This window comes from Anoplophora glabripennis, unplaced genomic scaffold (genome assembly GCF_000390285.2).
Source record: "Anoplophora glabripennis isolate ALB-LARVAE unplaced genomic scaffold, Agla_2.0 scaffold137, whole genome shotgun sequence".
NCBI classification, from domain to species: domain Eukaryota; kingdom Metazoa; phylum Arthropoda; class Insecta; order Coleoptera; family Cerambycidae; genus Anoplophora; species Anoplophora glabripennis.
The window spans coordinates 901108-927877 of NW_019416282.1; the positions used below are offsets into that span (position 1 = coordinate 901108).

Below are 26770 nucleotides of genomic sequence, written 5' to 3' on the forward strand. Positions count from 1 at the left end.
TTTATATCGGCAAATTCAAATGCTTTTGCCTTTATTAATTATTAATAAAATTAATTTGTGTTTTTAAATAATAAAATCATTTGACATACCCGATGCTGCAACAGCAATTATTCAAAATTTTATCCACTCACGTGTAAACACATTTGGGTCCGTCTTATTCACTTTCTACGAACTAACACAAATGTCTTGCTTCACCATAACACAAATACTTCACCATAATACCATAGCCATTTTTGACACTAACTACTAAAAAGCTGTTGTAAACACAGATAACAGGTAAAAACTACCGCAATGACAGATTTCAGTATAAGGAGTCCACATGATGCTAGAGACTACAGTTGTCCAGCTATGCGATGGTTTAATATGCTACAACTTCAATAATTTTTTTCTCAGAAACTATAAGGATTTTACAATATTGACTCCATTTCTCATGCCACATCTATTCCCAAATTTTTTTGGATAAGTTGTGAATCACCCTGTGTATTATATAGTTTAATTATAATTTGAAAAATAAGGTAGCACTGAAGACATCATCAAAGAAAAGTTCAGAACTAACAAAAGAAAGAATAATATTAATGGATTCTTCACACAGGTATATTCAATAGTTACTTAATAAGTTAACTCTGCAGTGATAAAATGTTTTATTAATGACATTTCCCAACCACCCAAACTACTCTACGGCACTGCACTGGAACTGTAAAACATGGGGGAGTTTACTTTTGTTAGTCTGGCAACACTTGGTATCTCTGAGTATCGGCAATCGGCAGTCGCGGTTGTCGCGAGTGAACTGTAGGGTGCGCCGAAAGTATGAAAAACATGTTTTGTGTATTGTATGAGAACAATTTTTTTGTTTGAATATGTGTTTTGTAGCTTAAGTATAGTGTGATATTAGATTTTACAAAATCTATGTCTAAATTTATAATGTATTTTTCAAAATTCTTAGTGTAACTTTGGTTAAATAACTTGTACGGTGTTATTTTGATATTAAGTTAGTGAACTCAATCAAAATGGCGCATCAAATGCCCCCATCAGTGAACTGTTCGTTAGATGAGATTGACTTAACAGCTCTTAAGGTAAGTTCAGCTTTAAATAAAGGCAACTTTAATTTTATCCACAATCCTACATAGATATCGGCCATTTTGTCCCGTTAATTTCTGTGTAAACTTGTCAACTTATTTGGGTGTGTGATTCATCAATATACCATACGTTTTTTCAGTATTTTCACATTATTTTAAGGCCGTTTGTGATTTCAGGAACCTGCAGGAATATTTGAGCTCATTGAAGTTGTCGGAAATGGGACCTACGGACAGGTTTACAAGGTAAGTTCCGTCCATCCAGTTAAGAATTTAGATGTTCGTTCTTTTCCCATAAAGACAATAGATTTTAATTAAAATCTCCTTAATAATGAATGACGTGTTTAGAACCGCTACTACTTATATGATGGCCCCATATCTGAAATCTAAATCTTTTGTTTCCCGCAAGGAAAATGTACAGGGGGGGTCTGCCATATCTCCCTAACGTGATTTAAATTTCATGCGGGCGACGAGACACCGGTGTCAAACATTGTTTATAGAGTTTACGTAGAAAGAATCCATTGTATCATTTTTATTGACATACGTTGTGACAAGACTGTTTACAAAAAACGCGTGAAATGTATGTTGACATGCATACAAATGATAGGTACTACTACATTATTTTATTAGTGTTATTTTTTTGCAAATATTTGCGCTTCTTTGATATCTATTCTCTTTAATAACGAATTCGTGCCCACATTTTTTATTTTACAACGTAATTACTTAATTTAGTATGAACTAATTGGTTTTAGACATTGGAAACAGAAGTTATTGAGACCTGGGTCGAATAACTAAAAAAAATTAATCATCTAATTAAAACTAACATAAGACGAGTAATCAGTGACGCAACATTTGCAAAATTCTTCCAAGAACTTTATCTAAAACCGACACCTGATCTTGTTCTCATAAATTATGCATAATAATTGTTCCCAGAAGTCTATGGTCATGTAAAAAAATTAACATTACTTAATGTGGGCTTTTGTAACGGATTGTTTAAATAAATCTACATACTATGTAGGGTTAATAAATGCGTTTTCTTTATGGTAGTTTTTTTAATTCCAAATAGAAAATGAAAATAAATTTATTCCAACTGCATTTGAACGTTTTCTGTTTTCTTTTACAGAGTTAAAACACTAGAGTATTTTTACACAACCCTGTATATTTCAAGATAACGCCGCTACGATCTGTGCGGTGTATATATGTGTTTATTAAAATTATATGATTTGTGCGGTCTGTTTATTAAAATACTTTAAAATTACGTACTTACCTATATTAATTTCAAAAGCGAAATTTTCTTTCATAATGTTCTGGTTGATAATTATGTTTATATTTAAATAATTTATATCTATGCCTTTACCTTTCCTTCAATGTACCGTAAGAAAGCGAAAATACCAAGGTCGTTGAAGGTCAATGTTCTCGGAAGGTAAACTATCGCCCTTGCATATAAAATGAATTGTGAAGTCTTGATGTGGAAACACGCTTAGTGTTTATATGCAGACATAAGTACAAATGTGATTTTACGTCTTCCATTTATTTTGGTAATAAAATTAAGTATATGTATAATTAATAAATTACTTTAAGAGCAGTATCCTAAATTATTGCTGTGAAATATTTTACAGGAGCAATAAAAATTATGGCTCAACTCCCATCCATCATTTCTGAACACTACGATTTGTCCTCTGACCATTAATATTGGGCACCGTAATAGGGGCGTGCCCCAAGTAAAATGTATACATAGACATGTGGACAATTAGAGGGTATAATATCTGCACCGAATAATTTTTAATATTTACTATATTAATGATTAAAATTTCACAAGTCACATTAAATTTGTGTATACACTTCTTCGCATTATTTTGTTTATATGAGTATGGGTTTGGTTAAAGCGAGAGTTAAAGTTACGCCCACATTATATGTTAGTTTCCAGCCCTCCGAACTCCACAATTGGTAATCCAAAATTAACTGGATTTTAACTGCGTTACGCAATGTGGTAAGTTAACATTGATATCCTATTTTATATTTATTATTTAAAAAAAAATGAAATTTGCTTCCCATACTGAAGCTGAAAAATTATTTACAACTTTCGGATATTAAGATTTATATATGTATATAAAAAATGTAACTGTAATTAAGATAAATTCGTTCCTATGTACTATCGTTGTGAAGTTAGCACTTTTAAAGTGTGGGTCCTACTACTGCTAAGTACCTGAATGTTTCTACATATTAACCCAAATCTGCTTTCTCTAGGCCATTCATTAATCCATGGTCTCGTTGTTTTAAACGAGTACCTACTAAGAGCTCCCATGACGGCTTTTATCATCATCAATTTTATACTTGTCAAGCAAATCCATTTCTAACCGTATAATGGCGATGAAATGTCATATTTGGAATAGCGAATTGAAAATCCTTTCAAGATTGATAGAAGTCTGAAGCCGTAGCAGATTTGGGATTTAGTACAAAAGCGTTTTTAATTTTCTTTTTATTATTTGACGAATTCCACACTATTCAGTTGTATTAAAAATGTAACTATTATAATGGTGAATATTGATTATTAATTTATTAATAAAGAGTAACATGGTAATATTTTTAAACCAGAAATAGTTGAGGATCAGACTTGCAGAGTGCTAGGTTTGCAGGCTTCCGTAACAGTTGTCAATGGCTAAATAACTTTTGAGCTATCGCTCTGTTCTTTAAAAGAAACCCTGAATCATAGAATTTCTGGAAACGTCAAGAATTCTAAATGCTATTTATTCATTATTGTAAATTTTCATAAATGTGTTGCTTAAATACTGCTTTAGGTGTATTTTTTTTTACTAAAAACAGGAGAAAAAATAAAACAAATACCTATTAAATGCATATGCATTTAATAGGTATTTATATAAAAAGTTTCAAGTAGTTCCAATAAAAGAAAAAACAATCCATCGGTAATATTTTACTTAAAAAAAAACTTTAAGAAAATTGATGAAAAGATATATGTACTTACCTATATACCCATAAAAACTTCAGAAAGAAAAAATGTACCTATAGTTTATTATATTTATATTTTGTTATTTGTTATACTCCTCCGTTAACTGAATTGTAAGATCGTTAACAATTAAAAATCTTAGTGTAACTTTTTTATTTATTTATTTTTTATAACTTCATTGTTGGGTATCTCGAAAAGCAATATCTTTAGATCATGCAATAATTTTCCTAGAGTTACGACGTGGAGTTCAAAACACCCCATATACACGGATTTATATCTAACAGCAGCGCTGAAATTTAAACAACAATGATCAATCGACTTACCATCAACTAGTGGCTTATGTCCAGATAGCCCAGATGTTATGTCATAAAGCGATTAATAAGAGAGCAAGGTATTCAATCAATCTCCCCCCGTTGTAATTATTGCCAATCACGCAACGTGTAGCACCATTTACGGCTCACCTTTTACCTCATAAAAATATCTTGGGGCGAGCAGATGTTCCGTAATATGGAACGCAGTCGAAACAGGAAGTATAAATTTCAGTTAAACCAAGGTTAAGATCAATCAATTTCGTTTCATAAACTTTTGTTAACTTTTGTTGTGTTGAAAAGTTTATTTATTTTCGATATCGCTATCTCACAAATAGATTCCCATTTCAGTACTTCTGACTTGTATATGCGAACCTCGGCTACGTCTACTTGATAAAAGATAAACAGGGTGAACATTAATGTATACATATATTTTAAGCAACTGTACCTATAGACTAGGCGGTATCTGTTTTGGTTTGGATGAATCGTATATCCACGGAGATTTTTGGCTTTTTGGCTTTCAAATATCACTAGAAATTAAAATTTTTCTATGCGTATAAAAAAAAACGTGGGCTTAACTTTTGGCGTCACAATATGTTAAAAAAAATCGAAAAATATCATATTTTTTCTTCCTATTATGTATCTTTTCAAGAGTTGATTTTAGGCGAAAATGGAGCAGGAAAAAAATGTTTGTAATTAAATTTTTTACAAAACATGACTAGTTACAAATCGAATGAATCATGATTATTATGGTAAAAATCGAAAAAATCGCAAAAATGGGGTTAAAAAAAGAATACTTTTTAGGGAATTTTTTCGGGGTATTTAAATTGGGTATAGGACCTTTATACTTGGCTCAAGAAAACTTCATATGTAGAATCTTCACACCAAATTTCATCAAAATCGGTTCGATAGATTTTGCATAATAATTTTGCAATCCAGATTTGAAAAAAAAAATTGCAAATTTTCAAAATTTTGCACAGCAAAAACCAAGGACCTTAGATACTTGAAAATTGAATCACATATAGAAGGGCTCTCAAGCTTTAAAACTTTTTTTGAAAAATTCGAATCCGTCAATTAGGAGAGCTCTGGCGTTTGTTTAAAATTGGTCGAATTTTTGTACTTATAAACAATTAGAATAACTTTGTGAATATTCAATCAAATCAAATTTTTTAAAGCAGGTTTTAAAAGTTCTTGGAAAGATGCTTCTTTAAAAAAAAAAACAGATCGATTGGTCAATTAGTTACGTAGTTATAACCGATCAAATTTAACCATCATTTACACTAAATGTACTGGGACATCCGGGCTAATTTTTCGAAAAATACCTTTGATCGAATACTTACCAGGTCTAAGATTACAATACTTTTCTTCATTGGCAACCTACTTCGTGTTGTTATTTATGCAAGCGAGAAATTCAAGAAAATCGTACGGGTGGTGGTGGCGAAAGCAGAGAGCGCGGCCGCTTCGGCCTGCTCGAAATTGAATCGGCGAATTCAAAACCGCATACACACTTAAAAATTTTTAATATCTCGCCTTCTAGAGGTCCGATTGAAAATTGCAAATTTTTTTTCAAAATCTGGATTGCAAAATTATTATGCAAAATCTATCGAACGATTTTGATGAAATTTGGTGTGATGATTCTACATAACATAAAGTTTTCTTGAGGCAAGTATAAAGGTCCTATACTCAATTTAAATATCCCAACAAAAATCCCTAAAAAGTATTGTTTTTAACCCCATTTTTCCAATTTTTTCGATTTTTACCATAATCATGATTCGTTCGATTTGTAACTAGTCATGTTTTGTAAAAAATTTAATTACAAACATTTTTTTCATCTTCCACTTTCGCCAAAAATCAACTCTTGAAAAGATACATAATTAAATAGGAAGAAAAATATGACATTTTTCGAATTTTTTTAACATATTGTGCCGCCAATAGTTAAGCCCACGTTTTTTTTATGCGCATAGAAAAATTTTCATTTCTAGTGATATTTGAAAGCCAAATAGCCAAAAATCTCCGTGGATGTACGATTCACCCAAATATGGCTTTTTGAAACAGATACCGTCTGGACTACTACAATTTACTTGTAATTAATAGTTTTTCTGCGGAGAATAAAGATGTCAAATATTCATGATTTTTTTTATAGAAAAGTTATTGTAAATCGTCAACTTCAGCAGAACGCATAACGTAGATCAACTATGCTATGTTGCCGGTGTTACACAATTGAAAGCTTTTAAACTGCAACTTTGTATGCGAAATGGGAAGAAAATAGTTAGACAAATAAGCATCTTGTTATTCTTGTTAGACAATGAGGTAATAACAAAGTCCCAAATATCTTAAAATTTTTTACGGAAGGATGAACCCGAGGATGAACCTTATATTTTAATATTATTAATTTATTTAGCCAAAAATTTTTACTTCCACCAAACTTTCATCGTATAGTAAACATTAACATATTTTAATTTTAACATAATCTTCTGTTATTGCACTAATCATGTAAATCGCATATTTCATTCGCATTCACCATATTTCACTAAAAGTAGTACATTTAAAGGCACAGAAAAACACCGTTCGTGAAAATAACAAATCGACACAAACATGACAACCTGTCAACGTTATGTTGTTCCAGCCGGCTGCCTCCCGATAAACAGTGATCCTAGAGTTCAAATATGCGGCTCTTAACAGAACCGGACTCAGTTTATGTCGTAACACAATAGTTACTAAACGATATCGCTAAATATGAAAGTTAAGAAAACATCCTACAAAGTGTAGAGTTCCCACAAGGCTTCCATTGACTATATTGAAACTATATGCTTTTCTAAATTTTCTGGAGTGAATTTTCGAAATCTGTTATTTAATATTGGATTTTCCGGGAAATAATGATCAAAGCTCTTTTTTCAACGTTAAATCAGATTTAACTAAGTAAAGTAATTGAAATAAATGAAAATGTAACAGGTTTTGTTTCATTTTGATATTAAATTTAAAAAAGAATTTTTGTAGAAATTGGTACAAGGTAAGATTTTGGGTGATATAGAATAACGTAGTGTTATTAAAATCGATAATACAATTTTTAATAAATAATTCAAAAATCGTAGCGGAATAGGATTTGAGGATGTTATAATTTCCCAATATGTGCCTTTTTAGAGTTTACTAAACAAAAATGACCTTGATTTATTTTATGCTTACCTATGTTAATGGCTTGTATGTCTGTAAATTGGAACACCATGTATAAATATTTAAATACACGTGCTGTCTACAACTTGCGGCGGTTTAGAGCAAAGAACTGAAACTGAAATGAAAACTAAGAGAATGACTATGACTGTTAAAAGCTGCGCCTCCCGTAGATCCTACAACCAACAGCACGGAGGATTTTTATTTTACATTCCATTTGACGTGGGAAAAGTGGTTTTCACAATATATATGTGTATTGACGACTTTAAAAAAATAATAACTCTGTAAATATTTCTAATAGCATTGTTTTTTTTAGTGAAACTCCATATAAAATGTTACATAAATATTTATAAAATAAAGTCAATTATAGAAAAATTACTTTTGTAGTTCGTGTTTAATTGGAATTCCGCTTAATAATAAATAGATGATGCCGTATTGTATAGACAGAGGCAAAGAGGGAATAACAACTGTGATAGAAATGTGTGTGATATAATCTTGGAAAAAGTAATTATCATTAAACAGGATTCTGCAATTCTATAGTTGCCCTACCTTGTGGTATATTTTTGAAGAATTAAAAAAAGACGAGAAACGACTAAATTATGAAAAATTACTTTCATTGGACTTGTTTACGTCGCGAATTATATTCATTGTTAAAATATATTTATACATTTAAGATCGTCCTGTGTACCTAAAATCTAAAAAAAAATTAGGTCCCTTTCATTTTCTCCACATTTGTGTGGGCGAGTATTTCTGAAGTCTACCGAGTTAATGAATACTCATATTTGCTTAAGCACATAACGCCTAAAAGCTGATTATTTGCAGGGCCAGATAAATTTTTCGGGTCCTTTGATGTCAGCCAAATATGCTGAATATATGTCAAAAATATGAACTTTCATACAGGTCCAAACATTGAATATTCGTACGAGGGCAACAATCTGAATATTTGTTAACGAACCCAAAATTTATATCCGTGCAAGCACTAAATGGTCCAAATATTGGATATTCGTACACGAACAAAGCGATTAATTTATAAAGCTGTTTTTGCTCTTTGTTTTGTATTTTGAGGGAAACAATTTCACGAGTTTTATATAAAATAGCTGTGAAAACGACCGCTTTTAAATTTCCGATGGAAAAGCTTTGGCAACGAATCTATATCAGCTGATCGCCAGCTGTTTCATAGTTAATTATTATTTATACGTTTAGGAATCAGAAGCGAATGGATGTTTGTTATTATAGGATTTAGTCGAAATTTACGTACAGTTGGTCGACGTTCGTTTTATGCGTGTGCGTGGCCTTGAGAGCTAGACACTCTGGTTCTGATGAATCCTGCAAACACCCCACCAATGGAGTAGAGGATTCCGGCCATTGACATCCTTCAATATTGGTATCTCCATTACCATAAATAGAGAATCCACCATTTTAAAAGCGTGGCCTCTGATGTGTCACTGTAACATGATAAAACATGAAATAGATTTTGATATTTCATGAACTTTAGTTGAAATATTGTTTAAATGGAACAAGCTTTACTTTTACTATTTTTTATACAGGGTGTTTCAAAAATGTGTTGCCAAACTTGAGGGGGTTGTAGAGGACATTGCTAAAGAAAATTTTTGAATTTTTAAGAAACCCCTAGGCGGAAATGAGCCGTTTTGGCCCTGCAGCAATTTTTGTTCAAAAACGTTATTATGTTGACCCGTTAAGGATAATAAATAATTGGTCAAAACGACTTGTGGCAGTTTGTTCTTTAGATCGACGCAAAACCTATTCCCTAGTGACCACTCTCCGTGCAGTTCATGGATGTCAACTTCGTATATCTGGTTTAAAGGTGCCTTTTTCTGTTAACCGACGAAGGGTTGACGAAAATGTTGTTCGACAAGGATGTCGACAATTGGGAAAACGTTCATATTCTCTAGCGTTGCAACTTGCTTCGCCATAAATAAGATGCATGTCTGCATACTCTTCGATTGGTCCATTTCAACAACTTAGAAGCAAAATTTCGTCTCAAACAAAACAAGTGTGAAACACTCAATTAGGTCCGATCATTTTTTACGTGACAGCTCTTTGATTTGTTTCACTATTCCTCACAGCGTGACACAGATGACATTGCATGTCTAGATTAGATGCGTGCAATAGACCTTTTATCATACAGTTGTGGATAAAATCAATTTTTACCAACACCGTGTGTAGGACACTTATCAGAAGAGGTAAACGTGTTTATTTTGTTTCAAATAATTTTTTGCGTTATCCTTAATAAAAATTATTTAAATGTCAGTCTTTTGGTGTCAACGAGACAACATTACGTTTTTGGACAAAAATTGTTCGAACGCTAAAACGGCTCATTTTCGACTAGGGATATATATGCAAAAATTTTCTCCCACAATGTCATCTACAGGGTGTTTTTGAATGGAGTAGCAAAAATGATACCAGTGAATCTACATTTCAAAAGAACACGATCTGCAAAAAATCGCCTTAGTAAAATGTTCACCCCTGAAGAGATGGGCCATCAAAGTTTCCAAAAAAATTATGACAATTGGCTGTAATTTGAAAACCGAACGAGGTACAGATGCGAGTTTTCAACTATTTTTCGAAAATTTTAACCCCTCGAAAGGGGTTGAAATAACCACCCCTCAAGCCATTTTTTGCCATAACTTTTATATTTCGTAAAAACTCGATATCCAAAAATACGCATTAGATAAACTGGTTCTTTTAGAAACTTTTACCTCTAGCAATTTTCCTTTAAAACTTTTCGTTTATTAATAAAAAAATAAAATGTATTACCATTCATCTCACACCGTATATGATTGCAATCAATCAAAGAAAAACTAAGTGTGCTGCTGTCATGCCAGTTGTCACAATTAACTCTTCTGTAAGTTGTCACTGTTTCAGCTAAATACTTTTTGGGTGTAAATTAACAAGAATTGTGCCAAATTTTACTAATGATGAATATGTGGACATGAACTGGCATGACAGCAGCACACTTAGTTTTTCTTTGATTGATTGCAATCATATACGGTGTGAGGTGAATGGTAATAAATTTTATTTTTTTATTCATAAACGAAAAGTTTTAAAGGAAAATTGCTAGAGAGGTAAAAGTTTCTAAAAGAACCAGTTTATCTATTTTGGCTACACCTTTTTGAAAAGCCCGTGTAATATTTCGATACTACAGGATGCGGCTGAATCATGGCAGAATTTGTAGAATTATACCTCCGATTCCACCAAACAAGTACAAAATTTCATGATTATTCTGAAAGGATTGAAAAAATGATTATTTTTTAAGGTTGCATTTGATTGCAAAAACTGCCCGGCTGGTAACTGCCATCATAACTCACTCATTGAATAATATAGGTACCTTACTATAGTACTTCTTTTTTTTTCCTTTATCGTTTCTTATAAATGTTCAGCAACGTACGGCTGTAAAACATGTTCATTTTTGTTTTATTCTCTGAAGATATACGTACATAGCTGAGGCGTACGATATGTCACGTAGATGAGAAAAACGATGTAAGTCGTAAAATGTGACATCGTCCCTTTTAAATCCAATATTTGATTTATAGCTGAAGTATTGCTGTTTTTAAAACTGGTAATAAAATTAAATGTATTCTATAGGTGCACACGAGTTATCTTGGAATTTAGAGAATAGAGGATATTAAAACGGCTATAAAAAATGAAAGTTGTAGTGTAACAATTTGAAGCTAAGAATTGTTTATCTTTGCACAAAGGATTTATTGTGTGTTGAACTTGGAGAGGATGTCTTTAAAAATAGTGCCTTTTTGTAGTAAAAAAAAAAATGGGGACTGTGTCATTTTGATTATCGAAAATACTTATTGATGCATTCTACCTACCATTACAAAAACCACCTCCAAGATTGTAAACACTCTGTATGTGTATGTATGCATTTCTTCGATGTATTCTCTTCCAAAAGAAATTATGAATTTATATACTGTAAACTGTAACAATGTGAATTGGTTTTAAGCTCTGCTTTAAAAGAATCTAAAAAGGTATAGCATAATATTTGTTGAGAAATCTGGCGCTGTTTTAAACATCTGGAGTCGATTATGTACTTGCTAATGCTCCAAAATCACTCGCTGTTAACATATCTGTCAACAAAACTACACGTGGTTACGCGCCTTTTTCAACTTAAAAACATCAATATAAAATAACCATGCATTTTATTAGTTATACAATATTTTCCTATTCATTACCTTGATTGGGATATTATAGATTTATAGATTGTCTCGTTTATCAGGTAGAGGACTATCCAATTAATGTTTGAATCATCCAGTAATAAACATAAATCAACATAATATAAGTCGTTTCCTTTTGGAAAAATATATTTTTATGTTCTTTTATTTTGTAAAAAAGGCAAACTTTTGTTGGATGTGTTTTTATATGTAACTAATAACAAAATTTTCAAAATTTTTTTTCTGTACAACAAAAGGAATCAGAATACAGACATTTAAATTATAAAAATAATAATGTGACTACCTACTGTGGTTTAACTATATTGACGTTCTAATTTCGAAATTTACAGAATCGACTATAGTCTTGATAATAAGGAAAACTAAAAATTCCCATATCATCATGCCACGTAGTATAAGTGTCGCGTGTGTATACTAGGTAATTCCTAGAGAAACATCACAATAATGTGTGCAAGATAAGATAACTTTAACCCGGAATTTGGGCAGGGTGTATATACAGTGAACACGTGAAGAGAAAACTATGTAGTTGCTGATAAAAAATCCTTTAGGAAATCAAGGGAATATATCTAAGGAGAGTGCGACGTCTTTGAAATTTTTATTCTTTGTGAAAATATATCTTGTTAGAAAACATATGAGCAGGAGAAAAAAATAATTAGGTATTTCAATAATTTACTTTGTATAATAGCGATTTATACGGTATTATAGGTACGTTGGATAAAACAAAACCTTCTACCATATACCTACCTTCTAGTAGTATGAGATTTTAATGTTAAAAAAATATGACAATTTCAGCAATGATGATCGTCTGTGCTAGGACCATTAGGTACAAAGGTTAAATTAATTAATTAAATTTAAATGAATTTAATTTATTTTCTTCTGCAGATAACAGATCATTTATGTATATTATATACTATTTTAAGTAAGTGTGTATATCGATAAATTGTAGTGAAATGATATGATAAAAAAGAAGTGGTTAAATAGCAGTTACAAATTGATTCTGCAAATCTAAACTTACCCAAACCTGAAATTTTGTCAATTCTCATAGAAAATAACCCACGTTTGTCACTTGGTTTGTCATATAGTGATGCCACATCTTTCTGAGAAATTCTGCAATATGATTTCGTATTCCTAGAAAAATTTTAGATATATCAAGTCATTAATGTATCTATAAATAGATGTATTTATCTATGAAGTTCATTAAAACTAGATTCTGTCTATTTAAACCTAGATTACGAGTATTTTGTAGAGTAATTATTTATGAATATTGAAATTTTCGTCGGAAAAATGCAATTATTTTATTGAAACAGTGTATTACGTCTTTTGCCAGTTTCCAATTTTCTTTTAAACTGTTAGCTTTTACTACGGTTTGACTACAGGAGTGATTTTGTAGTAGTTATCAGTTGGAGCCCGAGTCTCGCACCCTCGCCTGTACCTATTTTAGCAGAATAAATACGAACACCTAATCCCTTAGGGGGATAGACACGTGGCTTGAGCAATAAATAAATCCTACTGATTGGAAAGTGGAACAAATACTTTAAAAAAAGATGTCTCAGTGGCGCAGTAGGTAACTATTAGACCTCTTTTATGCACGCGTTTTTCTCCTCTCAACGCGAAATTGAGAAAAACGCGGCATATTTCTGCTCCATTTTATGCACGCGTATTCTATCAGTTGTCGCCAGTTTCATGCCACACAGTAGTCAGTGAAGTACATGAAAATGGATCCGTGTATATTGTATTTGTGCTTTAAAAAAAATATGTAATAGAAAACGTAAGAGGCGATGGGCAGTACATCCAATTAATAGAAATAGAATTCTATTGCGTCCATTGCATCCATGTCCCGCTTGATCAATAGCTAAACTAAAACTAAAACAAACTGTGCTAAAACTATTCTTGACAGACAGAGCCACCGGACTTGCGACAAAGAGCGCTTTGCATAAAAACGCCGATATACTTTCGTGCTTTTTCGGAACGCGTGTCGCCAAGCGTTCTGTAAAGCCATCGCGACAGAATTGAAAACGCGAGAGCAAATAAACGAGCGTAAAATGCATAAACGTAGTAACTCTATTCAGGGCATCTTGAAACGCGGCGTTTTTGTCAACTCCGCGTTGAGAGGAGAAAAACGCGTGCATAAAAGAGGTCTTAGATACACGTCGTTTTTTTATTGCTAAGTAGCAATTCAACGCTCAATGATATATATGAATATATGTATAGATATGTCACACCGCTAATGACAAAATTGAATGCATTTTATGTATTCTGACTTTTAATTATAGTTAAATAAAAAAAACATAAATTTTTTACTACTCTGAAACGGCAGAGAAGTTATATTAAACCAGAGCTAGCAGTTGCTGACCAATAATTAATGGGATGTATACTAATCTAGTAAAGTTATTCTATTAACAATCCAATTTCCGTTGGTAGTAAAAATAATAAAAACATGTAAATACTTTTCATACCTGTAAACTTGAAATTATATGTATGTAGATGGAAATTATTCTACTGATAACACTTGAATATATAAAATTATAGAAAGTACCGATATAAAAATTAGTGAAAAATAGAAACTTGTTTACACATATCTTTTAAAAATTTCAAATGTTTAGCCATATTTCTCAAAAAATGCACTAAACGTCAGATTTATTTAAAAAAAAAACAACAAATCTTATATGAAAGCACCAAACCTAACAACAACACTTATGAATAATTAAGCATTTTGGATTCTGTGCTTTTACAATTATTTGCCCAGCTTTTCATATAACAAGCCACTGGATTCTAATCTGCTTTAACAACCCTCTCCAATAACTTACACGAGGGGACATCTATTGTTATTATAATAGTAAGTAGGTATTGTAGAGGTTTTTGAGTTTTTCACAAAAACTGGTACAGTTTCAGGGAGTTTGTCGTTGTTTATTCTGTACTTGTTTCTTAGTTTAGTAGTTCTAAGTTTAATTTAATCCAATTACAGCTATTTAATTACGATTTAAATGTAAAATTAAAGTAAAAATTCATAAATTATTTTCAAATTATTATTTCTCATAAAAATAGAAAAAATTTAAAATTTAAAATTGTATTATATTGCATTATATATATTATTGAAAATGGTTGTGATTAATATTTTTTGAATTAATTTTGATTATGTTGCAAAAATTTTTTTGTATAAAATTAGTAATAAATATAAAAATAAAACTTTATATATTAAAATTTCAAGAAGTTAAAATTGTAATTTTATCGACCGCATTATTTTTATTAATATTTTTTAATTTTGAGAATTTTGCAATAAATTCAAATGCTTTTTATTCTTTTTTAAATCTTTTAACAATAAAAAAAATTTGAAAATAATTTGTGAAATTTACTTTAATTTTACATTTAAATCATAATTAAATAGCTAACAAAATATTGAAAAAACAAGTTTACTTTGCCTTAATTTGTAAAAAGAATAACTTGAAATGAACGATAGCTTCATTTATCTATTTAATAATAGTAAAATAATTCCGCAATTGAAATTTTAATTAATATTTCGTTTAACAATAATTTTTGTGACATTTTTGTAAATTAAAAAAAAAAGATGCATTTTTTCTGGGGTTCAGGGCAATTCTACGAATTCGTAAATATGCCCATTGTTATTTTTTCGTCGGGCTACCCCAGTTAATGAAAAAAATAAGTTTCTACGATGAATAGAAGCCGACATATTGCAAAATTTACAGCGCGAATCAATTTGAACTTGCGCTACGATTTAAAAAAAAAATCTTATCTTGGCTCCTGTTGATCGTAGAGGGTACTTTTTTATTTTAAAACTATATTTTTTTGCCAGCTATCCATTGCATCTATTTTCGGTGAGATAGATAGCAGAAATAGTAACAATGTTATTCAAATTGTTTATAAGCGAAAAACGCACGGTTTTTTAATGCACAATTTGAGAATGTTATTGTCAAAAAAACGGTGATATTTTTTAATAGGTCGCTTAATTGCGTCTTTAAGATTACAATGACGCTTTCAGAATAATGTTTGGTTGAAAATTAACGCCTGTACAGAGGCTTAAAGTTCATAACTTTTGGAGCCTCCGCTATAAACAAATAGAATTGTGCGAAAACTATTGCACCTACAGCGCCCACTTTTGGCACACTTTTGAAGTATGACAAAACCCTCAACTTATCATAGGTTTGATAAAATTTTAACAATAAATGCGATAGTTATAAACAAATTAAAAAATGGGCACTTTTCTTGTTTTTTTGCAATAACTTTTTTGTTTATTAACCGATTTTAATTTAACAAGTCTCATTTTGTAGATAATTTTACTCCATATAAGCTGTCTCCGAGTCACTTTTCGCTAAAATTGATGGTTTTCCCTGCAAAGTGAAAAAACTGTTTTCCTCACTTATTTGTTTAAATAGAAAAGTTAGCTAATAAAAGTTTTTGACTCACGAGATGAGAGATGTCTTGAATTATGTTCCTTTAGACAATTTTACAATAATATCGCGGATAGGACTTTTTTCGAGTTTCTTTTTTATTTTCGCTATTTTTCCTGGTGTAATTAGGTACGTCTACGCTGATTGGTTGAATAAAATCTCGTGAAAAATTACTCTAATCACCAGTCGGTGAAACAGAATATTGTGTTTTAATGTAATCTTGATCTTATTGTTTTAATTTTACAGAAATTTAGTTACCAACTTGAAATAACTAAAATCATTGTTCCAAACAAAATTAGCGGTCACTTGTAATCATTTATGAAATTTGTGTTTAAATAAAAATTTTTGTCAGATATTTGACAATTGTTAATAGTTCGTTTCTTTGAGTATTTTTTTTGTGCAAATGTGATTCATTTATTCATGCAAAACTATACTATCGCCAAAATTACCGATATTCATATTGTTTATGGTCTTGTAAAGGGTAACTTTTCAGAAGTATCTAGAATTTACAATGAAATCCTCAACGTATATCTTTATTACATCTTATTTGCACGCCATCATGGGCGCCTCCGTGAGCTTGGAACTTTCAAGAAAAGAACTTATGATTGTGGTTGCCACTGTGAAATTAGAACACCCACATTGGAAGAAGTGGTACTGAATTTGATTGATGAAGAACCGGACACCAACACTAGAATTCCTCAATTAAATATCAACCATATGACGATATAAGCCATCTTAAAAGACAACTTCAATTTTCTTTTCAAATAGAAGTTCAAACTCTTACCCCGACATTTTTCTCAATATTTACATTTCTTTTTTTTAAAAGGATTCTGGAAAAGATTTTGCAAAATTCTTGAGTTTTTAGCATAGATGTTTACAGACTAAGCCAATTTTTCAAGAGAATCGATAATTATTACCGCACTAACTACATACAAAAATTCACTTTGGCCGAAGTTCATTGTCAATAACAGTTTTCTCTTCTCTCTCAAAAACTTAAAAAGACTGTAACTCGAAAACGGTTGAGTTTATCGATTTGTAACAAGTATATCTTTTTTATTTAGAAATAAACGCAGTTCAATAATTTCTAGTTAAAAAAATCAAAATTGTAAAATATAAAAAGTTAGACATATGTTTACATTGATATACTTAGCAATATAACTAGCGCCCTTAGACGTTACCCTAACACTGTTTGCATATTCGTATTTGCCACCTCAAAAAACGTAGAACTATAAATTTTCAAAACAATCGGTCCATATGTACTTAAAATATAGCAAAGAATCGAAAATATTTTTTCAACTGTAACACCCTGTAGAACGAAAGTGAGCAACAATACATATACCAATTTCTCAAAAAGTGGTTTCAATACTTTTTGAAGATGTTCCAGTAGGTAGCCCAGCTTTGGTTTTCGATGGGGCTTCCGCCAATTTTGGTGTGAGAACACAATATTTAAACGAGACGTATTAAAATCATTAGATAAGCCGTGATAGACCTTATGTGGAAGATATTCAAAAATTGAGAAATCATCCATTATTTTCAATAATGGGCACAATTTCAAGTTTGTAACTTTCTCCATATTTACGGAAAAAAAATTAAAACTAAAATTTTCTTTGGAAGAACCGTAAATCCGCATGGATGGCGAAAAAAATTGTTTTTGAATGCATTTTTCGCAAGGAATCACCTCTAATTTTTTTACACAATATTTACACCTTGTACATCTATTTAGTACATTGTAAGTATTATTATTATCTGTACCTATTTTTTAACTCAAATTTTGAATCCAAGACTAACATAATTTTATTTTTGTAGAAAAAAAATTTAATTATCTTCATGTTAAACATCGGTTAAACTTCGGACCACTTAATCAGGCACATTCCGTGATTGGTACTAGTAATGTAAAAAATAAAAGGTACTAGTTTAATATTGTGTGCTAGTTGCTTACTCTGTCACTGGTGCCAAGGTACGAGTTCATGACGATGCGGACAAAAGCCACATAACACCCGTATCGATTTAGTAATAAATTTACGCAATCCTTGGTATTTATCTAGTTCGACAAGACATCCGTAACTAGCAGCAAATTGGACAAATCAGTGCTTTTATGGTTATTAAGCGGGAGCATCCGAATACTTTTTAACGAGCATTGTTACTCCCAACTGATTGTTATTGCAGTAATAATGAAAATATGAAATAATTTTTTACTGAAAGTATGTAACATGTATAAAAAATAGAAAGCTCTTTTTAATGATTAAATTATATATTTTTCCAGTACATAGGGGATTCGAATATATACAATAAGATACATAGTTGTTATGATCTCAATTGGAACTGCATAAAAACATTTAACTCAAAAATTCTACGGAATCCATAGACGTCCAGAAAAATTTAGCCCTGTCTCGTCTAGATATACTATATTCCGAGCTATATTACCATATGATTACCATACGATTGTCAAGTTTTTTAGACATATTATAAATTGTGCGCTGCATTACATCTGGTAAAATAGACAATTTTCTTTAATTTTGCATTTTTCCGTTTCCTCTTTCTACCGTCATCAATCCTTTAATTACGGGATAAATTGTCGTTTTTGATACCTTAGTTAATTCGTTAATCTGTTTCCTAACTTTTTTATCACATTGTTCACTATTTTCAATTTTCAAACATTCATATACATATATTTAATATAATACGTTGACTTTTTACGTGTAAATCTTTGTTTTTAAACTCTAAGTTTGTTTCGATACTTTCGACAAAAACTGGTTCCACTATTTGGGGATTTTCCCGAGTTATTTCGTTATCCTCCGCTTCAAAGGGTCTCCAGAGAGCCACGTTAAATTACTAGATAATTACATATAACATTTATTTTAATAACTATTACCCTTTACTGGTTACGATATGAACAAATAATAATCAACTAATCAATAATAATACGTATTATACCAACAACATACCCCGCCAAATAATGCTCTGCACTGCACTGGCAAAGGGCCAAAGCTAAGTAAACCCGTGTACCATACAAAAAAATTATTTATGGCCTAGTGGACCAATACAGGTTTGCTTTGATGACCAGCGCGCCGCCGTTAATTCTATATCAGGCGGACTAGTTTACGAATACCGGACTCGCTCAATTGCTATTCGAGTATAAATTACGAGACACATCGTGGTCAAAGCATAGAAAGAAATTTCAGGAAAAGTGTATACGGTCCTGCGCTTTTAGATTTACAGGTTCCAATTATTGAAGTCCATAGACCTTTTTAAGGACAAGCATGTATTCGGAAAAAAAAATTTTGTTGGTTTTCTTACGATTACTCCCGATGCTAAAACTAGAATATTGAAGCTTCAATTTCCTTTTTTTCTATTTTCTCCACGACCATTTCCCTCTTAAGTTACAGCTCTTTGAAAATCACCCCAAAAATTTGGGATTTTTTTAGTATCCCTTAATTTTTGTAACTACTGTCATGATCCTGTAGGACTCCTTGATTAGTTTTCTCCACGTCACGGATTAATACTATCTCACCTATCTAAAAGTGCTTGAGTTGAATGACCTTTTAGTGTGGCAGATTCATCCTTAGACAGAGGCGTGCCAGTTGTTTTTTTTTTTTTTGAAAAAGTTTATAAATGTATACATATGTAGAATATTTGATAAATATATGGATGGAGACATTTTATTTCAATAAAGTTCCAATGCACAAATTTACAATTAACCGAAACAATTATTTCATATAAATTAATACACAATCTATAAAACAATTAAAACAACCGAATTTCTATCGTTAAACAGCGCAATGAATAATTTACATTGACCCTACAGTAGCTTTATAAAATATAGCTACTGTATTTACCCAAATGTCTAATGTGCCTCGTCATATAAGCAAATATACGAGAGAGATAAGCTTATGTATAATTATACAGATACATATAAAAATAAGACCTCGAACTTCTATTGCATAGGTGCCACTTTTTCAGAAAATTATTTCAATTGTAAAAATTAAATAAAAAATAAACATAAAATTTTCTTTTTTATAAATAGGACAAAATTGTCCTCTTCTTAGGTCTTATTTAGTTCATTCGATACGAATTTTTAGTTGTATGTATTTTGGTATAATAAGTTCATTTTCTGTACGTAATATAATTCTGCAATTATTTTTTGCATCATTCGTTTAGAGTCAATAGTGGCTTAAAGTAAATAGTGACAAACTTTCAATAAAATGTTCGTTCGAATTTTTTTAATAGCAATTCCCAAAATTTAGTCTAGTCTCTCATTCCTCGTTCTGTTATTGCTTTATTCGATAAGAACATATTTTCTAAAAATATAAAATACATTATTTTACGAGATATCGTAAATGTCATATGCCTATTGTCTTTCCGATATCAATTGAAGAACCAAGAGATTGACAGTATGTATCAGGTTCGGTCGCTGACGAAGCAACTCTGCATTGAAATATTTGAAAAACTTTTTCCTATATTTATTTAGCCATACCCTTATACAGGTCTGGTCGAACTAAACGTGGAGGTGGTAGAAATGTATACTCCCAGTTGAAGAATGCGAGCGCGGGCAAACGAAATACAAACACAGATGCATTGGGCTACTGGGCAATAAATCTCAGCTGTTGATAAATTGCCCAGCAGTGTAGTGCAGCAATGTGGAATTTGATGTGATTCAGGTAATATTAATTTATTATAGGCACCTTCTATTAATCATTGATATTAAAATTGCTAAAGGGAGAAATATTATTACAACATTTCATTTTGGAGACCTTTTGAAACGGAACAAAACGAAATTTACCATCAATATAATGAAATCGTTTGAGGAGATAAATAATTGAAATATGTTGTTGGTCAAATAGACATATATTAGAAATTTTCTACACATTATCTATAAATTATAATTTTTTACCTTTAGCAGAAAATTTTTTTAGGGACGCCTATGAAAGTAATTAAATTTTAATACCAGGCGTTTTTTTACATGTTCAACTGACTTCGGAAAGACTGACTATACCTACATATTCAAAATTTAACAAGAAGCAACTCTGTTAGCTGTTGCTATTTTTATATATTTTCTTCAATATTTAGTGACAGTAAGATAATTACAGGAAGTGGTAACTGCTTGCTAGATTAGAAACTAATTTCATATTTGAAAAAACACAGAAACGCTCGTATATTGATAAATGTATAGAATTTATTTTATTATACCCATAAAATCATTCCAATAATAAAACATCACGAAACTAATTTAATTTGTTATTGTTTTCCGTCAGTCTAATTTGTAGTTAAATGGCAATCAATATTTATATATTTCAACATTGTAAAAAATGAAATGCAATGCAGCGTGCCACGTTTATTAGCGATGAATAATCGCTATTGTTTATGTTTGCGTTATCATTTTACATACATTTTTTTGAATGAAACCACACTCTCCTTCGCCTGTAACTCGAGAAGGAAATCATTCACGTCGTGTTAAACAAACACAAGTACAATATTAACGTATCTGGTTCTGCGTTACATTTTATTTAAAAATAGATGCGCCTTTTATTGCTGTTATCTTTTACAGAAGGTAATTATTTTAAATTGATTCATCGTTCTATAAATATAATTCGTAACATTGATTCCGGTCGAGTTGGTTTTTACAGTTTGCAAAATTACCAAACGAAATTTCATTACGCTGATCGATGTTTGTTTAATGAAGTGTGCATTGTAAAAACAATGTAAATATTGTTGGCAACAATAAAGGAGCAACGTTTTGGCAGTCGTACATTTTTTGCCATTATCTATTAATGAAATTTATTGTGAACGTATTTTTGCATTTTTGCCTGTATTTAAATATTTTTCTAAACAAAGTAGAATGCTATAAATAATTAATGTAATTTATGCAACGGCATATCACATTTAATATTCTAGTCTATTTTTTTCTGAGAAAGAAAATTTGTTGAAAACTTTATAAATAATAAAATTTGTTGTTAACTACCTACAACAAAAAAAATGTTTATTAAACTCGGGATTTAAGTTTTTAATAATGTTTGCAGGTTATACATTAAAAATGAATGTAATGTCAATTTTTTTGATGTCTGACAAACAGAAAAAAAAACAGTAGTTGATATTTTGAATTTTTTGACGTTTTCCAATGAACTGCAAGGGTTTTTGCAATTGTGGAAAATAGCATAGCATTGCGGCGCGCAATTATGATAACTTCCATATTCTTTTAAAGGGACTCTATAACAAATAGGCAACCAGCAATACATATTTATAGATTCTCTTACACAATTTATCTAAACATGAATCAATGCACAAATAACAGACTTTCCTCCATTTCCACGCAGATTTTCTATAAAATTGAGTTAGTTTGAAACTCAAATTTTGTTGTAAATGTTTTGTTGAAAAGTAATTTGGCGGTTTTGAACAAGTGGCATCGTGAATTACTAATTTATTCACACCAAAAAATTATTCGAGTTTCAAATGAAGTCCATTTTCTACAAAATCTGCGTTAAAATGGGAGAATCTGTTATTTGTGTAATAATTAATATTTAGACAAATTATAATAAAATCCATAAAAATGTAGTGCTGGTTGCCTATTTGCTATAGAGCCCTCTTAAGTGAATCACACCAAATTCCGCGTTGCTGCACTGCACTGCTGGTAATTTATCAACCACTAGTCAACAGCTGAAATTTATTGCCCAGTGGCCCAATGTAGCTGTGTTTGTATTTTATTTGCCCGCGCTCGCATTCTTCAACTGGGCATATACATTTCTACCACCTCCACGTTAAGTTCGACCAGACCTGTATATGGGTATGTCTAAATAAATATGGGAACAAGTTTTTCAAATATTTCAATACCGAGTTGCTGCGTCAGCGACCGAACCTGGTACATACTGTCAACCTCTTGGTTCTTCGATTGATATCGGAGACTATACCAATAATTGTTACTATTTATACTACTAGGAATAAATATTTGAAATTTGGTCGTAATATATAACTATACACTCTTTAAAAGAAGCTAAAAAAAAAAGCTGAAGCTGCTATTTAAAAAATTCATCGATGATTTATCCTCTTCACACTGGTTAGTTAGGACACCCTGTAGGTATATATATGTTTCTGTTAAAAAAAACTTCAATATGAAAAAGTTGATATTCCAGTTAATGACTCGCAATCTGTATTATAATAAGTATGTTTATTATTTGAAAAAAAGACATCAACCATTAAGGAATATTTGTTTTTTTATAATATACATTTTGAGTGCCCTATCGTTATATAAGTCAAAAGGTTATATGTTTAAATAGTCCAGCCGTTATACATACAGGGTGGTCCAGTTTCCAATGCGGAAACTTCAGGGACCTATAGAGATTAAAAAAATAATATGAGTTTGCTATATAAACTATATTCAAGAAATGCTTCGTTAAGGAAATACAGGGTGTTCAATATTGGTTTAAAAAAATCAAATTTACTAATTGTTGCTAAACGGTTATGATATTTCAACGAAATTTGGAGGCGTTAACTACCATCGAGGGAGCACGTTTTGCAATGGAAAACATTATTTTTAGTTTTGCCAATGGCGTCCGTACTAACACGTTAGTGGATATTTCTAAAGAAAAAATTGGTACGCCACTGCTTTTTCATAAAATAAAAATCAGTTTTGGATTTTTCATTCAATTTGGAAGAAATAAGCTCTCTTTCGACTTTTTTGTATGACTCAGTGTTTTCAAAGTGATCGCTGAAAAACAATTGAGCAAGTAATTAATAGTTATTAATTGTGTCACATTTAGTTAGCTGTCTAGTAATTTATTTTGTAGTTATTGTTATTGTTATCGTTATTATTAGTGTTATACTGAAAAATGTTTTTTTGTAACGAAGAATACATAGATATTCATTTTTGTTACGGATTTTGTGAATATCGAAGACGTTATCCAAATAGAAGAATTGCTCGTATCTTCACTGGAACACATCAAAAGTGTCGTATCTTTGGCCAGCGTGTTAATAATAAACATAACAGAAACTACCACAATAACAATCGAAATTGTATCCTTCGTACTTTTGATGACAATCCGAGGCTCTCGCAGGGCAGCTCGGCAACTCAAAAACGACAAATATCTAAATCTCAAATTTTTTTTCACAAAATTCTGTGGACGGATGAATCCTCATTCAATAGACGCGGAATAACGAATTACCATAATATCAATGTTTAGGCACACGAAAATCCTCGAGAAATTCGACCACGATCATTTCAAAATGAATTTTGTTGGGAATTTTTGATAATAATGTTTGTGGTCCACATTTTCTACTCCCTGTTTGTTTGCTAATAACCTGCAGGACTATATCAAGAACATTAACTTAAAACATGAAAGTTGGATACAAATGGATGAGCCTCCGTATTTTGGATTAGCTGTAAGAAAATGGTTAAATACTAATTATCCGCAACGTTGGATTGGCCGACTAGGGAGGAATGACATGAATCACAACGTGGTTAGTTGTATTGGACTAGTTTCCTGGCCACCTAGGTCACCGGATCTTCATCCAGTGGACTTTTACGTTTGGGAAATTGTAAAGTTTACGCTTTTCCAGTACTAGTAGGAGATGATTAAATGTTAAGGATTCAGTAAGCCTGCAATGATATGCAGCGAAATCCAAATGAAGTATCTGTTGCAATAATTCATTAGTTACACAATGTAAAAAATGTATTGATGTGGGGACTACATTTCGAGCAATTTCTTTAACTTACATTTTTATTTTGTTGTTGTTGTACATCACTAATTAAATCTGTTTTTCTTGTTATAATTTCATTAACAAAAAATGAAATTACATTTACATTGTGTTATAAAAGGTTTTTGATTTGTTTACTCTTAAACGCTGACCCGTACAGAAAAATCGAAAGAGAGATTTTTTCTTCCAAATTGAATGAAAAATCTAGATCTGATTTTTATTTTATGAAAAAGCAATGGCGCATCAATTTTTTTCTTAGAAATATCCAGTAATGTGCTAGTACGGACGCCACTGGCAAAACTAAAAATAATGTTTTCATTGCAAAACGTGCTCCCTCGATGATAGTTAATGCCTACAAAATTTCATTGAAATATCTTCAGCCGTTTGGCAACAATTAATAAATTTGATTTTTTGACACCAATCTTGAACACCCTGTATTTCCTTAACGAAGCATTTCTCGAATATAGTTTATATAGCAAACTCATATTATTTTTTGAATCTATATTGATCCCTGAAGTTTCCGCATTGGAAACTGGACCACCCTGTATATTCAGAATTGGATACAATTAACCTTCACATATATTGTTTAATTGAATGAAACGGTTGCTGTGTAGCGTATACCACCGCACATATAAAAAAGTGCAGATTTAAAGCCTGTAAAAGCCTTTAGAGCTTATATAACATAATGCATATTGTTCCTGATATTATGTAAACTGATATGTAAACTACATTANTTATTTTTTGAATCTATATTGATCCCTGATGTTTCCGCATTGGAAACTGGACCACCCTGTATATTCAGAATTGGATACAATTAACCTTCACATATCGACTCTCCCAATGAAAACAATAGTAACTCAGAAATTGCAGTTTTGGGAAAAACGTAATTATATGTTTGAATGGTCCCTAAAAATCTAAAAATTATATGATTTGCATGAAATTGGTTTTTTATTTAACTTTTAGGGTAGATTGCTATATTATCAGTAATTTTTTGGAATTTGTTACATATTTTTGGCTCTACGTGAGTTAATACTGTCTTCTTTGGAAATATGCTGTAAATAAAAGATATTATTGAATTAACTATGTTTATATTTAAAAAAAAGACATAATAATTATACGCAATGTATTTTTATTTAATAGTAAATATCATCACCACTTTCTTCTTCTTCTTCTGAATAATCTTTATCAAAAAATTCTTCATTACAATCATTATTAATTGGTTTTTTTGACTTTTTAGTTCCCTTCCCTGAATTTTTCTTTACATTGTTTTTTTGAAGTAAGCGATTAATAAAATCCGTGATACATTGAAGGAATATTATTATTTTTACAAAGTAATAATAAACCTTTTAACTTTTTTTCTTGAATTGGTAAAAATTGATTGTGCAGCTGTGGTAAGTCTTGGTATTTCGGAATGTGCGGTCGACCATGCACTCCTTTGTTTAAATTTAATGTTTTAATTTCTCCTTCATAGGAATATCTCAAAGAAACTTCAATCGGATTTGACGAAGTAAAACTTATTTCTCGAATTTTACTGATATTTACTTTGTTGCCACTATTGTCTTCTTTCCAGTTTTGTTTTTCAACCAAACTTTTCGTCGAAAAAAAGTCTTCTTGATCCATTTCCTTTACTTGGTATGGTTGTCCTGTTGTTTTTGCCATCCTTATCAAAGTTATCCATTGATCAGGTGTATAGATGACAGACTGCCGCTTTTTTGCATTCTCTATTACCGCATGCATGCTGTCACCCTCATTCTGGGTATGCCCTTTTTCTAAAAATCGGTGACTAATATCTACTTTCAGGGAACCAGCTGCACAAGCAAACATTGAAAAAAGAAAACGATTTCTATTCTGTCCGCCACAGTTGTCAGAATAAAAAATAAACTTTTTAATTCCTTTATTTGCTTGGAACTTCATAAAATCCAAAACACAACTAGCAATTTCGTCTGGACCTCTTCCAGATATTTTT

General features: G+C 31.1%; 1 protein-coding gene across 6 annotated transcripts in view; it reads left to right on the forward strand.

Annotated features, from left to right (window-relative positions):
* The first annotated feature begins 774 nt into the window (after positions 1-774).
* Positions 775-26770, forward strand: part of LOC108904172 (serine/threonine-protein kinase mig-15) — a 66351-nt gene continuing 40355 nt past the window's right edge. For all 6 annotated transcript variants that reach the window (XM_018706607.1, XM_018706611.1, XM_018706613.1 and 3 more), the window contains exons 1-2: positions 775-1073; positions 1254-1319. In XM_018706607.1, coding sequence (XP_018562123.1) covers positions 1008-1073; positions 1254-1319 — 132 coding nt within the window. In that variant the 5' untranslated portion in view covers positions 775-1007. The remainder of the gene's footprint in view (positions 1074-1253; positions 1320-26770) is intronic.